This window comes from Boleophthalmus pectinirostris, unplaced genomic scaffold, assembly GCF_026225935.1.
Source record: "Boleophthalmus pectinirostris isolate CB_2022bp ecotype Guang Dong unplaced genomic scaffold, ASM2622593v1 HiC_scaffold_6, whole genome shotgun sequence".
Taxonomy (NCBI): domain Eukaryota; kingdom Metazoa; phylum Chordata; class Actinopteri; order Gobiiformes; family Gobiidae; genus Boleophthalmus; species Boleophthalmus pectinirostris.
Window position 1 is genome coordinate 19450822 of NW_026571447.1, and position 14108 is coordinate 19464929.

At 41.0% G+C, this 14108-nt stretch overlaps 1 protein-coding gene and 1 pseudogene across 1 annotated transcript; one reads left to right on the forward strand and one right to left on the reverse strand.

Annotated features, from left to right (window-relative positions):
• Positions 1-46: 46 nt before the first annotated feature.
• Positions 47-6937, reverse strand: pnisr (PNN-interacting serine/arginine-rich protein). The gene is made up of 12 exons (XM_055163985.1): positions 6845-6937; positions 6335-6447; positions 6087-6263; positions 4083-4318; positions 3646-3811; positions 3337-3527; positions 3120-3257; positions 2944-3043; positions 2484-2537; positions 1984-2166; positions 790-1885; positions 47-383 (listed from the first exon to the last, which is right to left on the reverse strand). Exons 2-12 carry the CDS (start codon positions 6420-6422, stop codon positions 350-352), a joined length of 2463 nt encoding a protein of 820 aa, XP_055019960.1. The 5' UTR covers positions 6423-6447; positions 6845-6937; the 3' UTR covers positions 47-349.
• Positions 6938-13207: 6270 nt separating this feature from the next.
• On the forward strand, positions 13208-13325 carry LOC129411959 (5S ribosomal RNA; annotated as a pseudogene).
• Positions 13326-14108: the final 783 nt, after the last annotated feature.

Sequence of the window (14108 nt, forward strand, 5' to 3'; positions counted from 1 at the left end):
GGGTGAATGTGAGTATGTGTCTGTGCACAATGAACACCACCACAAGTCAATGGACAAACAGTTTATTGGACATTTTACAATAACACCTTTAGAATCCTGTTATGACTTAAAATGATACAATGGTGACTTTAGTGGGTTTTCGTCTTAGTCCTTGCATAATGACACAATTGAAAATCCTACCATTCAAAATTACTTCTGTTTTTTTAGTCACTTTTAAAAATACCATATTTACAACAAAAAGAAATGTTTGAGGGGTTCACCTACAACTCTGTCTCTATAATGAGACAAGGCTGCTCAACTCATGGAATTAAAGCAGCAAAGTGCACCATTCAGAGCTTAACTGTGTTCCTTAGCGCCTGCTACGTCGCACAGGGGATGCCGACCTGAAAAAGATACGGACAGACCATTAAGATACATAATATTACAACTCCAACATAACAGCTTACTGCACCTTAAAAAGAAATCATGTGGAAGTTAAAAATTATCAGCAGAGGTGGAAAGTTGGTTTCTAATTAAACTATGAATTTGACAAGTTGCACACTTCACAAAATGTGCTTGACATTACATTTAAAAAAAAGTTCAACCTTCAAAAATATGTCAGAAGACAACATCTGTGTACAAAATCATTAGGCATTGACACGTGAATACATCATGGTTTAGCAAGACAATGTTCATGTCAATCATTGATGATTTGCTTAAAGGTTTAAATTAGTTAGTGACAGAGACATTACACAGTAATACAATCTAAATATTAACAGTGTAAAATAAAGAGAGAAAAACGAATACTACCTTGATCGAGACTTAGACTTGTGTTTGCGGCTTGCCTTCTTACCAGACTTGTGAGATTTTTCCGTAGACCTTGAACGACTACGTTTAGATTTCTTAGATTTTTTTTCTTTGCTAACTTCAAGAGAAGGGGACCTACTAGAGTCCGAATCAGAACGCCTTTTGCTAGATTTAGTGGAGCCCTTTTTGCTGCTTTTGCTGTCCTGCTTTGAGTGGCGATCGCTGTGAGAGTCAGTGGAGGAGTCGCTGTCTTTCTTTCTCTTGGACTTTCCATTCTCTTCAGAAACTACAGAGCTGTATTTGTCCTTCTCTCGCTCCTTTTCTTTGCCCTTTGTTTTATCCCTCTTTCTGTCTGATTCCTTTTCTCTGTCTCTGTCCTTATCCTTTTTCTTCTTGTCTTTCTCGTGACTGTGGCTCCGCTCTCTCCTCCTCTCTCGCTCTTTGCTGGAGGCCTTCTTATGTTTGCTGCTTCGGCTGTGGCTGCTGTCCCTATGGTCCCTGCTCCTTTTCCTATCTTTGTCTCGATCTTTGTCCCTGTCCCGACTGCGACTGCGGTCCCTGCTCCTGTTTCGTGCCCTGTCTCGGGACCGGTCTCTGGACCTAGATCTGCTCCGGCGGCTTCTCCTGTCTCTAGAATCACTGCGGTCTCGTTTATCCCTGGAGCGCTCTGCACTTGACCTCTTCCTGTCTCGACCTTTGACGTTGCGCTCACTACGGTGTCTGTGGGAGCTGTGGCTACGACTACGCCTGCGAGACTTATGCGAAGGGGAACGGCTACGTCTCCTTTTTCGCCGAGGGGAGGAAGACCTTGACGAACTACGGGAAGATACAGAGGAAGATGATGAAGATGAAGAAGAGTGACTGGTGCTCGAGGAAGAGCGGGAGCTGCTGCTGTGACCATTTGCTGGAGAATCACTGCGACCACGTCCTGAGCTATCCTTTCCACGGCTTGAATGTTTGCTCTCACTACCTTCCTTCTCACTACGGGATCTACGCCTCTCTGATACGGCCTCCGATTCACTTTCTTTTGCTGCCTGTTTATAAGCAATCTCTAATTCAGCCTCTTCATATTCCAGTCTTTGCTTTCTCTCCATGTCCTCTGCAAAGGGAAAGAAGAAAATATTAAGTGCGTTTTATTTTCTAAATTATCTGATGACATACAAGAGATGTGGCTTGAAAAACATTTCAACATTTCACCTCGTGCTAGTCGGGCTTCTTGTGCTTGTTTTTCAAGCAGTTCCCGCTCTTTGCGATGGAAGGCCTCCTGTTTCTCACGGATGCGGTGACGCAACTCCTCCTCATCAGTGTCAGATGATTCAGATCCATGGACACTGTGCTCCTCATCTTCACTTTCATCGGAGCCATAGTCACCAAGCCCACCTGCACAGCAGAGCCCCCAAGTTGTTCAGTTTGAGAAAGGATAGTGTTCCTTTTAGTCAGGGAACATTAACTCTCACAGATTATTTCTCTTGCCTGTAAGCGGCCAAGGCTTACAACAGTTACAAATCATAGCACTAAGGTTTAAGGCATGCTTAGAATGACGACTGCCAATAGGTTGAATGCTTAGTCTTTAAAAAAAAAAAAAAAAAAAAAAGCTTGATGCATTGATTGTGTCGCGATCCTTTTTCCTTACATTTTATTTTAAGTGCCCATATAAGCCTTCCCACCCCCCGAGCAAAAGAAAATTAGATACTCACTGAGACCAGTCAGAGAAGCCAGTGCACTTGACTGTGCCAGCTGTTTTGCAGGAGCTTTGATTCACATCAACAACAGGAACAAAATGTTAAAAAACATACAGCCATTTCTCAAGAGACGCTAGAGAAAGGGTCATAAAACACTAGCTGTGCTGTCATTGGTAACAAAAATAAATGAAAATAAAAGAAAGATGGAGAAAAGAGAGAGCGTTAATAAATTTCTAACATACATCCAAGTCAAACATAAGGCCAACAAAGGAGACTGATCCATTATGCATCAAAAATAACCCTGAAACAACATTTAAAGAGTGCACTCACTCATGTCTGTACATTCAAAAGTTTGCTTTTTAAGCATGTGTAATTAATGTGATCCATTAGCAGAACCTATACCTATAGTTCAGCTCCTACAACACACAAAAGGCATACTAATTCTTCAGATAAAATTTACAAATTAAAGGCAAACCTCTAGTTGCCTTCCGGTGAGTCTCTTTAGCCACATGCACAATCTCTTCATTTGTGACTTCCAGAAGGATCTCTGTCAGAAGTGTTTTTGTGATAATCATCTACAAAGATAAGCCGCTAATATGAGTCAGAGAAGACTATACAAGAAGTGACATAAAGCCCAATAAAAACACTCACCATCTGGAACTCCTTTTCCTCCTCTGTCATTTCAGGTTCACTGTCTTCAGCAGCAGGCGATGGGCTGTGACTGGGAAATTCCTTTTTCACAGCAATTCTTTCCACAGCATTATCATCATTGCCCTCATCGTCACTATCCTAAAGAGAAAAATACAAAAATATGAACTCATCAAAAAGGAAAATACAGGTCTACCTTTTTATTAGATGTATAACTTACAAATTTGCTTTTTCTGGGAATACGGGGCCCATCACCCCCATCATCAGGCTCTTGTTGTTCACCTTCATTTTTTGCCATTTCTGCACGCTCTTTTTCCATTCTCTCTTGTTCTAGTTTTTTCTGCTTTTCTCTGTCCATCTTCTCCAAGCCCTCTCGGATCCATGCAGGAAGTTTTCGCCTTTTTAAGGCATCTAAAATATTTTAAGGTCACAATTATAATACTAAACATATGATATGCAGTACTCACTACTAAAAATATGTAAAGTACTTAACAAAATTGCATGTAATATCTTTGTTGCTAAACCTTACCAAGAGGTGCTACTGGTGCCTTTGGTTTTAGTGGCAGCTGAATAGGAGAGCGCGGTCTGTCTCGGAAGTCAGGAGGCCTGGGGTCTCGTCTGTTCTGTGGTGGGCCTGGCCAGTACGGAGTAGGCATGCCTGTAGGTGTTGGGCCATAGGTGGATGCAGCTCCGTGCTGTTGGAGAATATAGACAATGTTGTTATTTAAAAGGGTTTACGTCTTCTTTCCTATAAGAGCAGAAGAGTGCTTCTTACTGTGCTTAAGTAAATAAAGTACGTTCTTTACAGAAAACAGAACTGTATCTGCAATAAGGTTTCCTTGACACATCACACCAAAACAGCAACGAGAGATTAACCTACATGTTGGAACCCAAACCAGTTGCTTCTTGTTTTACTTGGTTGTCACAATAAAACCAATATACGTTTTAACTGTAGCATCTGCATACCTGATAATCAAACTGGTTTATGGCCAAGGGGGCCATGGCGTAGCTGTCGGGCTGTGCCCCATACCCATGGCTGTTCTGGGAGTAAACCCCGTGATGGGCTTCAGAGTTGAACTCTCCGCTGTCCTGACTATTGCCATCTTCACTGGGATTCACCACATCCATTGGTCCAGATCCTGGAGGCATCCAGGATGGGTCATGAGGCGGAGGGGGAGGGGGCTGTCCATGCATTGCCCACTCTGCAACACATGGTGTGAAGATACAAACACACACTTCATCACTGGTCAACTTAAAACCCTGAAATGTGTGTTTATAAAAGGCATGCAGTATGAGTGAAACAGATACAAAGCCAAAACACAATCCACAAAACACTACACGCTTTATGGCAGACCTGGGCATTGTACAGTTCCCAGGCTACATATAGCCCTTTAGTTGACTCTGACCAGCCCCTTTAACTCTTTCCCCCATGAAGACGACATTTGACGACCCCCCCTGAACCCTTAATGACGACTTTTGACACCTCCGCCGTATCACTAAAGACGAGATTTGCCGACCTTTAGAAATGGCTTGGTTTTTCACATTTAAACAGAGACTGTGATAGGTGGGGGCCACTACAACCCACACTAGACTGACCAATAGGATTCAAGGATATGTTTTCGCCGATTTTTTCCGAAGTTAATCGAAATAGTGACAATGGTAGCTTCCGGAAAAAACACAACACGAAACACGTGCAATGGAAAGATCGCGGCGCTGCGGCGCACAGTTTTAGAAATAATGAGGAGCGGACGTATTTTATGGATAACTTTAGAGAAAGTGACTTTTATAGATTTCAAAGTGATGATGTTGAAGTTGATTATAAAGTGGAAAACAGCGATAGCGACGGACTTTCGGGGAGAAGATGAGAATGCCGCTGATGCGTCTGTGTGGAGTCCTGCGATATCCGAACAAACCATCTGAGCTTTATACTCGATTATGAACCAAAATTGCCCTGAAATCTGGATGTTGCCCAGGCTAGTCCTTTAAAATATTTCAGTCTTTTTTTCCAAGATGCGATGTATAACAGAATCGCTACAGAAAAAACGCTTATGTGGAGCTCTGCGCACGAGAAAATAGCCAAGATGACAAATACTGGACACCCACTGATGAGGAAGAGTTTTATTATTATATTATTATATTATAATAAGCTAAATTAGTTGAATAAGCTAAATGAGTTGAATAAGTTAAATGGAAAAAAATTAATTGGGTGCAAACAGGTAAAAACAGGTGTACACTTGGCTATACTGTATCTGGTGATATGAAATCTGTTTAAATACTTTGACAAAGTATATATTTTATTTTTTTATGAATATAGTACTCAGAACATGTATATATCAAATGCTGTAGTTTTTTGTTTTCGATTTTGCACCTGACCAGGTAAAGTCTCATTTTCAGTGAGCTGTTATACACCTATAAATGAGTTGAATCACATTTAAACATCCATAAATGAATAGTTCAGAGTCTAAGGTTTCCAGAGATACCAAATATGTCTGTGTTACAATTAAGTTCATGAGTGTAAAAATCATTTATAATCACTCGTGGAAGTCTGTTTTCTTTTATGCAATTATGCTCTATGGGTAGCCCTAGTAACATATGTATGGGTTGTTCCTAGTAGGCGTCCAGGGGGGAAAGAGTTAAGATAATTTGGAATTACAAAATAAACATATTTTATAATTTTACCTTATTTATGGACTAAAGCTGTATTGCTTTTACTTTAGAGGTGCACCTTCACTTTTTCATTGCTTAGTCATAACATATGCTCTTACATGTCTTACCAGCTTGTCAAAACAATAATATTAACTGCTTTTTTTTTTTTTTTTTTTTTTTTTTAATAAAGAAATACAATTAATATTATGCAAAATTGAGTTAAGCATGTTGGCCTGGTCCTCCACAATATTTCCTGTTTTTCATATGGCCCCATGGAAAAAAATAACTGCCCACCCCTGCATTATGGTATAGGTTCAGAAGTACCTGGCTGCCACATTCGTCCAAATGCTGGGTCACCCTGGAAGGCACCGTGGTTGCCCTGTCCAACAGACTCCAGACCAGGGATGTCTTGTCCATTGGGCTGTATACTTTGTGGCTCTGGTCCTGTTGATTCTTTCTGTGCTATCCATGCCTGTGCCAGGGCAGCCCAATCCACTTGACCTGGGAAGTTATTATTGTAAGGTAAAATGCACTTCGAGTCACATACACAGTATTAACTCTGCAAGTATTACCTGGATCATGTTGATGTTGAAACGACTGCATCCATTGCTGCTGACTCAAGGGCCATTGAGGCCAGGGCTGTCCTCCCTGGTCCCACATCACTCACGCTTCTGAAGCAACACTCCTAAAATATAGATTGTAGTATAGATGGACAGGGCATTTACATGGAGTAACCACAGACGCACTAGCCTTCAGCCTATGGCGACCAATTTGTCTAACATTTCATGGCACGGAAAGACTCCAGACATCAAATGTTACAATGTGTGCTGTTAGCTTATGACCACTGAATAAAAACACCAAATCTAAGTCTGTGGTGCCTTGAGTAATCAAATAGGATCGGTGAAAATGCTACTTAGCTTAGCTCACCAATCTCAGACCAGGACAAGCGTCTGCTTTAAACGTGCCAACATGCAGCTTTTAATTTCTTATTCTTTACATGTGTTAGCCACATAATGAACACAAAGCATCTATTTATATTGCTTGGTTTGGTTTTGTATTGTTTTGAGGAACTACATACTTACCGTTGCCAAATGTTTTTGCAGCCCTGCGGTTCCAAAATAAAATGGCTGCATGAGCAAGTCGCCACTGGAAGTGGCTCCTACTAAAAACGGAAGTGACGACAGACGTGCCGTGATGCATTTACAATCATAGGAACTTTTGTAATAATAGTTGCACTATTCGACATTCCTTGTATTTGGCAGACAAATGTCACATTGCGCCTTCGCCGGACACAATTATTAAAAAACGACCTTAGTAGTGTTATTTTAATAAATCCATGCGTAGTGCACAATAGCACAACAGTGCTTCTCAAAGTGAACTGGTATTAACGTATTAACGAAAATGTGTAATATTTTAGGCTGCTTTCTTACTCCATAGCTCTAGGGCAGACTTCAGTGTTATATACTGCAGCTATTTTGCCATGGAGGGTCAGGAATTACTGATGAATGAATGAATGTGTAATATTGATCACACAATGATTCGAATTCCAAGTGCATTAAGATACATTTCAATTTCATATATTTCAACAAGTACAGTATACATTTCAGCAACCATATGCACCAGCCAACAACACATGACAGGCCTGATGTAATGTGAGGTCTCACATTTGGTTAACAGGTTTAAAAAGTGTTACATGTTATACTTACATGAATGGTTTTCTTTAAAAAAGTCTTAAAAACATGCAGTAATGTGCTGTGAAGAAGACCGTGGAAGCGCCGTCATCACCAGTACTTACTTCTGTCCAAATAATGGTGTTGCATTTTAATGACCTATCATGTTCAGTGTGGGAATTACATTTTGACATTTTGGGAACCATAAAACAGCACGTTAAGATCTGTTCAGTGTGTGTCACTGATGGAGAAGTGCAAACACTAACCAGATTATTTTGAGTATGGAAGGGTGATTTTAATTGTTTGTCCTCATTTTCTATATTTTATAGTTCAGTAAATTAGGGGAAAGTACAGTTTTAGTAGCTCAGTTGAGAGTTTAAAGAATTTTACAACATCTGTTTTTATTTTCAACATTATACTTTGCATTAAGGTTGTCAAAACTATCGAAAATCGGATAATAATTGGTACCAGAATTAGTACCGAAACCAAATACTCATCGATACTAAAAATATCCCTGGATATATAATAATATATCTGGAGTTATGTTTAGTTTCGTTCACACGTTTACGGCACAAGTACTTATACAGAAAGTGCTCCACTGTGCTTTTAAACTCCTTACACCTTCATTAGAATAATTTTGGATCATTTCGGTCCTGAAATCTCAATCTCTAATCTGGATCTCTACTGAACAAAAGTTATAAAAAAAAAAAAAATAAAAAAGGTAGCTGTTTACTTGAAAACTACTAGCATCAGGTCCGCAGCGGATCCGCTTTCGGTCCGCCAAATCCGCCCCACAGTCCGTCCGCTTTGCGGATCCGCTGCGTATTTGCGTATTCGCTTTCTGACTGTTGCTAACCCTAACCCTTAGATGGCCTGCTGTTTCAGAGAGAATCTGCGGTTAAATCATCTTAGATCCGCACTGTGAACGTACTTTTAACACAACACTTTGTTTTTGACACAATGATTTGTACTATCAATGCGCGGATCCGCGGCTAAACCGGTTCGGATTCGCTGCGCGGACGCGCCACTGACTCATCAGCCGTTATCGGGACCTGAGTGGAAAGAAGCAGCACTCACCTGTTGTCCGCGGATTTAACTGTAAGTAATAGTTTAAAAGTTAATTGTATTAGTCATCATTAATGTGCATAACGTTAACGTTAGATTGTGGTGTCTGTACATCTGTGACTGTGTGTGTTTTATCACTTTTGACGAGTGCAGTGATGAAGACGATGTGAGGTCAGGAGTCTGGACAACTCCATCTCTTGAGGTAGATCCCAGTCTAAATACTATTTTTATATAGCGCTACTTATATTCTTGTATATTTTTACGATCACAGAATTGTAATTCTGCTCCTTGATCATTGGTCGTGTCTAACGGGTTCAGTTCTGGCTGGATGCCGCTCTCCCTTCGGCTGTGGAGCGACGGTGACACCGGTGTCTGATCTGGTTGTGTTTTTAACCAGAGATAATTATTATTTGTGTAGACTAGAGTGTTGACTGTTGAGTTGAGACTAAAGTGCAGTCATGTCAGTGCCTTTATACGATAATTTAAAGGTTGTATAGAGGATTTTCCAAGGAACGAGAAATCCAGCGACTGTTTGTCCTTTTTCAAATGTTGCGCATGCGTGAAACAACCCCCCCCCCCCCCCCCCCCCCCCCCCTCCCCTACAGCTCCCTACGTAGAAACGCCTCCTCCCGCCTCCTCTTTACGCCAGAAACAGGTTTGTTTACAGCCGGTGAGCTGCACATGACTTGTAAACAACTAACTACAGTGTTGGTTAGGCAAGGCGGAGAAGTGAGGAGCGGGGGGAAGAGCGCAACGGGCAGCGGGGACAGGAGCAGGAAAGGGGTGCAGAGAAGGTTGCGCGGAGATTCCGTGCGAATGAACTAGCTACAACACGCAGCAGCAAGCGGACTCTTTCTTTGCCTTGAAAATTACGTTTTCAGACATAGGATATCGCTTTCGTGTCCTGAAAAACGTTTGACTAGCTCTTGGAAATAAAGTACGTTTTCATAATAAGCAGAAGTGACCTGTCCAGGAGTAATTTGGCGACCAATGCGTCAGTCTTTAGACCCTGCGTCTGCTTCAGTCGCGCCATCGCTGGAATGAATCTATAAGAATCACCTTAGTTTGGCTTCGCTGCGTTTCCCCTTGTCTTCTTCTTTCAGCGACCTCAAAAACGGACTTTCTTTTGCGGCTAACTGCTCCTGGATTCTTGTCTGCCATTGCAACAAACTTTGTGCTAACTGCGAGGAAGATATAGGTCAAAAAAAGCCGCTAAGAACTGTTGCGTTGGTGGAGTAAACAGCGTCTGTGCGGCTTGCGTCTGTGGACTGCGTGACAGGCATACGTAAACCACGTACCGGCGGCGCGCAGGCAAGTCAGTTACTCTAGAAACGTAGGGAGATTGATTGACAGCCTTTCAGCTAACAGATAACGAGGCAGTGTCGTTATCTATTGGCAAATGTTTAGCCCCACCACGTCCAGAGTTGATGAATTTTTATTCTCTTTTTTTTGGTCATCATAATTACAAGGCTACTGCACCTCTATAATGCTATCATTGACAACTTGAAACAAAAAAAATCCTCCATACAACCTTTAACGCAACGTGCCTTAATACAATAACGTAACGTAATAAAAAGCACAACTTTTAACAACAGCTAACGTTAGATAACCAACCAAAACTTATGTTGTTTTTCCCCAGATGACATCAGGAGCCCCTGTCCTTCTGCTGAGTGTCTCCATCAGGAGCCCGGCACACTGATCAGAGGTCAGTACTTTTAATGATTTCTGTGACAGTGAGATTTTAGTTTAGAGCCAGATCTGACTTTGTCTCTAACTTTCTGTTATGGGACTTGAGACGGTGCTTCAGGCTTTCAGTGAGAGATCTGACATGTTGACATGAACACTAATGTGTCACATCTAAATTACACTGATATTGACTATGAACACCATCATAAATTGATTATTATATTTTAAATATTGTGGTAAAAGTAAATGTAGTAGAGTATTGTATATTAACAGCAGTGAAATACATCTCAATCTCATACTCAGGCTTATACTAAAACAAATGAGTTCAGCTATACTGCACTAAAGTATTTCCTATGAGTTAAATAATGTTTTTCATCTCTGTTTCAGAATATACTATGGTTAATAAGAAGATAGACATAAGGGCCTGATAAAGACCCTCTGGAGGTAAATACTGCACTTGTATTAAACACTGTGGCCTGAAATGTTCCAAACTGATATTTGTGTTTCTGTTATTTGAGGTATTACAGAATTCCCTCTGCTGGGCCAAGTTCCAAAAATGTAGAGACAGACCCTCTGTAAGTTTACTGTATTAACCTACTTTTATTCACTTTCATAACTAAACATATGCACATTATAATCACACCTGTTGTTGTGCATATTGTTACTTTCAGAACATGCTGTGGTGGAGTTTAAAGATTGACCCTCTGTAAGTGCACAATCAAGTAAATGGTCACATTTTTCTATAGCACTTTTCCACCTTCAAGGCACTCAAAGCACTTTACAACAAGGAACCATTCACACACACACATACCAGTGTACACAGACACTGTGGGCAAGGTGAGTTAAGTGTCTTGCCCAAGGACACAACAACAGCATTCATCTGTGGGAGCTGGAATCACACCAGCCAACCTGTGGGTTAGTGGATCTGACCACTCAACCTGTGATGTTTATGTTGAGAGCTGGATTTGAACCGCCAACCTTTAGATCAGTGGGCAAATGATCTACCAACTGAGCTACTGCCGCCCTAAGTGTTTACCTTTCATGTTCAAATCACACAGCCACTGTCATAACTTACAATGTTCTTCACAAACCTGAACTCTAACTCCTTACAAGAATAAGAGGTGTAATGGGGTGTTTAACACACACTGGAATCATTTCAGATGCTGTGAGAAAGGGGAAGCCCAGAGCTGGACACTGACAGACTGGATCTTCACCAGTAGGACTGAAGAGGAGCCAGACTCACTACACCTCTGCCTCAAAACCTCTGCCTCAGACTGAAGCTAAAGACAGAGGCTCTGAAGCTCCCACACTGCACACTCTATAAAAACAACCATCCATCTAATTGTACTGTGGTGGGAAACACAAGTTAAGTTTTAGTTTTAACAGTATGGTATGGCTACACTCAGTCTCATCTGTCCAGGCTTTTACTCATATAGCTAATATTTGTTTTTTGCCATTTAAAAAAAAAAAAAAAACTTTGCTTAACATTTCTTCATCTCATTTTCATATTAAGAATGAAACATTGGTTAACTCAAAGGGTCCTATACCATTAATAATAATTATTCATGTCCTAAGATTTCTAATTAATGATTTAAATAAACAATGTAAATGTAAAAAAAAAAAGTTTCTTTTTTTCTTAATTAATGAGATTTAGTGATAGGATATCACTGATCCAACTTTGAAATTGTTTAAGTTTATGTTTTTAAATTTAAGCCTTTATATCCTAGTTTTAATACTTGCTGTAAAAGTTGTATGTACAATTACAATGCAAATGCTGCTGGTGTGTATTTAGGTCAGTAGGAAGTGGATCAGTATTAAATCTGAAGCATATTGGTTTTAAATATGGATGTTTTGTCTATAAAGTTTTGCATGGACTTGCCCCTCCTCCATTACAGGATTTTATTAAAGTAAAGACTGTGAGTGGGATGGGAACTAGGGCCACAGACCGGGGGAACTGTGACGTCCCACACAGACGCACAACATTCGGACAAGGTGCTCTCAGTCAGAGGCACAAAATTTTGGAACAGTCTGCCACCATCAATAAGAGAAACTTAAACTCTTGCCACCTTCAAGTCCTCCTTAAAAGAGTGGCTAAAGAAAAAACAGACTTGTGGACACTTTTAGTATAGATTTGTTTGTTTTTGTGCTTGTTTTTGCTTTGTTTAAATTTGTGGTGTTACCTGCCAAGGGACTACAGATGGAAATTAGCAGTCTTGCTATAATCTGGCATATTTACACTGCAATGTTGTAGATGTTCATTAATATGCACTGTCCCTATTAAATAAATAAATAAATATTTAGGCTCCTAACGACACAATAAACAGATCCGCGGCAGATCCGGGGCAGATAACCCGGTTCTGAAAGCGGATCCAAAACGGGTCCCGGGCGGATCCGCGAGATACGCAGCGGATCAGCCGCGCCTCCGCCGCGGATCCGGGCTTATTTTGACGGATCCGCCGCGGATATTTTTTGCTATGTGGGCCGCTTCATGACATCACAAGGTGGAACAGAGCATTTTGAGTTTTGGAGCTGTAAACAGAGAAACAGAGAAGTAATAAAGTGTTACTCAAACAGGACATCTGGAGTAAACATCAGGAGTATACCTGGTCTAACCCAGAACTAAAACATGACTAAACCAGGTCTAACCCAAAACTAAACCAGGACTGAGCCATGTCAAACCAGAATTAAACCAAGGCTGAACCAGGTCTGACCCAGAACTAAAGCCAGGACTGAATCAGGTCTAACCCAGAACTAAGATAGGACTAAACCTGGTCTAACACAGAACTAAACCAGGTCCTACCCAGAACTAAAGCAGGGCTGGACCAGGTCTAACCCAGAACTAAACCAGGACTAAACTAGGTCTTACTTTGAACTAAACCAGGACTAAACCAGGGCTTACCCATAACTAAACTAGGACTGAACCAGGTATATTTCAGAACTAAAGCAGGACTGAACCTCATCAAACCAAAAGTAAATCAAGGCTGAACCAGGTCTGACCCAGAACTAAACCATGACTAAACCAGGTCTGGTGGCCATACTGGCTTGTCAAAGCCTGCTCCTGTCAGATCTCAGAAGCTAAGCAAGACTAGGTCTGGTTAGTACTTGGATGGGAGACCACTGGGAAAATCAGGTGCCACAGTGGGGTGCCAGTTGCAAAAAAAAAAAAAAAAAAACTGTTGATGTGTCCTTAGGCAAGACATTTAACCTTCATTTCATATGTGTATAGAGTGCCCTGGAGACAACTAACAGAAGGCTGCCAAGCTGCACCATTGGCCTATCCAAAAAACACCATGATCACTTTCATACTAGCCAATGTGGGTGAAGTACCTTGCCTAAGGACACAAAGACAGCTTTTTTTTTTTTTTTTTTTTAAATCAGTGGCACTCTCCTGTGGTACCTGATATTCCCAGCAGTTTCCCATCCAAGTACTAACCAGGCCCAGCCTTGCTTAGCTTCTGAGATCTGACAGGATCAGGCTTTGACAAGTTAGTATAACCAATTTTACCATAGAAGCCATGAAACCACTACAAGCAAAAATAGTGTAGTTATTTTACTAATTCACTTCACTTTATTTGCTATGTGCCCATATTTTCATCACTGAGCAACCCAAAGTGCCAAGTGCCCAACTAAGCTCATCCATTCCCAGCCAGGGACAGGAGACCAGGTGCACCACAGAGCCAAAGGGGGATTTGTGTGGATATCTCTCTCTTTCTTGTCTTTTTACAACATTCACAAATAAACAAGTAAATGGAGCTTTGTGGAGATGAGCACCTTGGAACATGCCCTCTCTAGGAAAATGACCGTGTGCTTCCACAACAAGGACAGATTCAGAGTCAACTTTAAAACAAGAAAGACATAAAATTTTAGTCTCCTCTTTGGATTTTCTTTCCTCTGGGTACTACTACATGACATCACAAGGTGGAAC

Coding starts and splice junctions, on each gene's coding strand:
- pnisr (XM_055163985.1), bottom strand. CDS start 6,422: ATGTGGGACCAGGGAGGACAGCCCTGGCCTCAATGGCCCTTGAGTCAG. Junction 2,538..2,943: donor TCACCGGAAGGCAACTAGAG/GTTTGCCTTTAA, acceptor TGTGAATCAAAG/CTCCTGCAAAACAGCTGGCA. Junction 1,886..1,983: donor AGAAGCCCGACTAGCACGAG/GTGAAATGTTGA, acceptor TTCCCTTTGCAG/AGGACATGGAGAGAAAGCAA.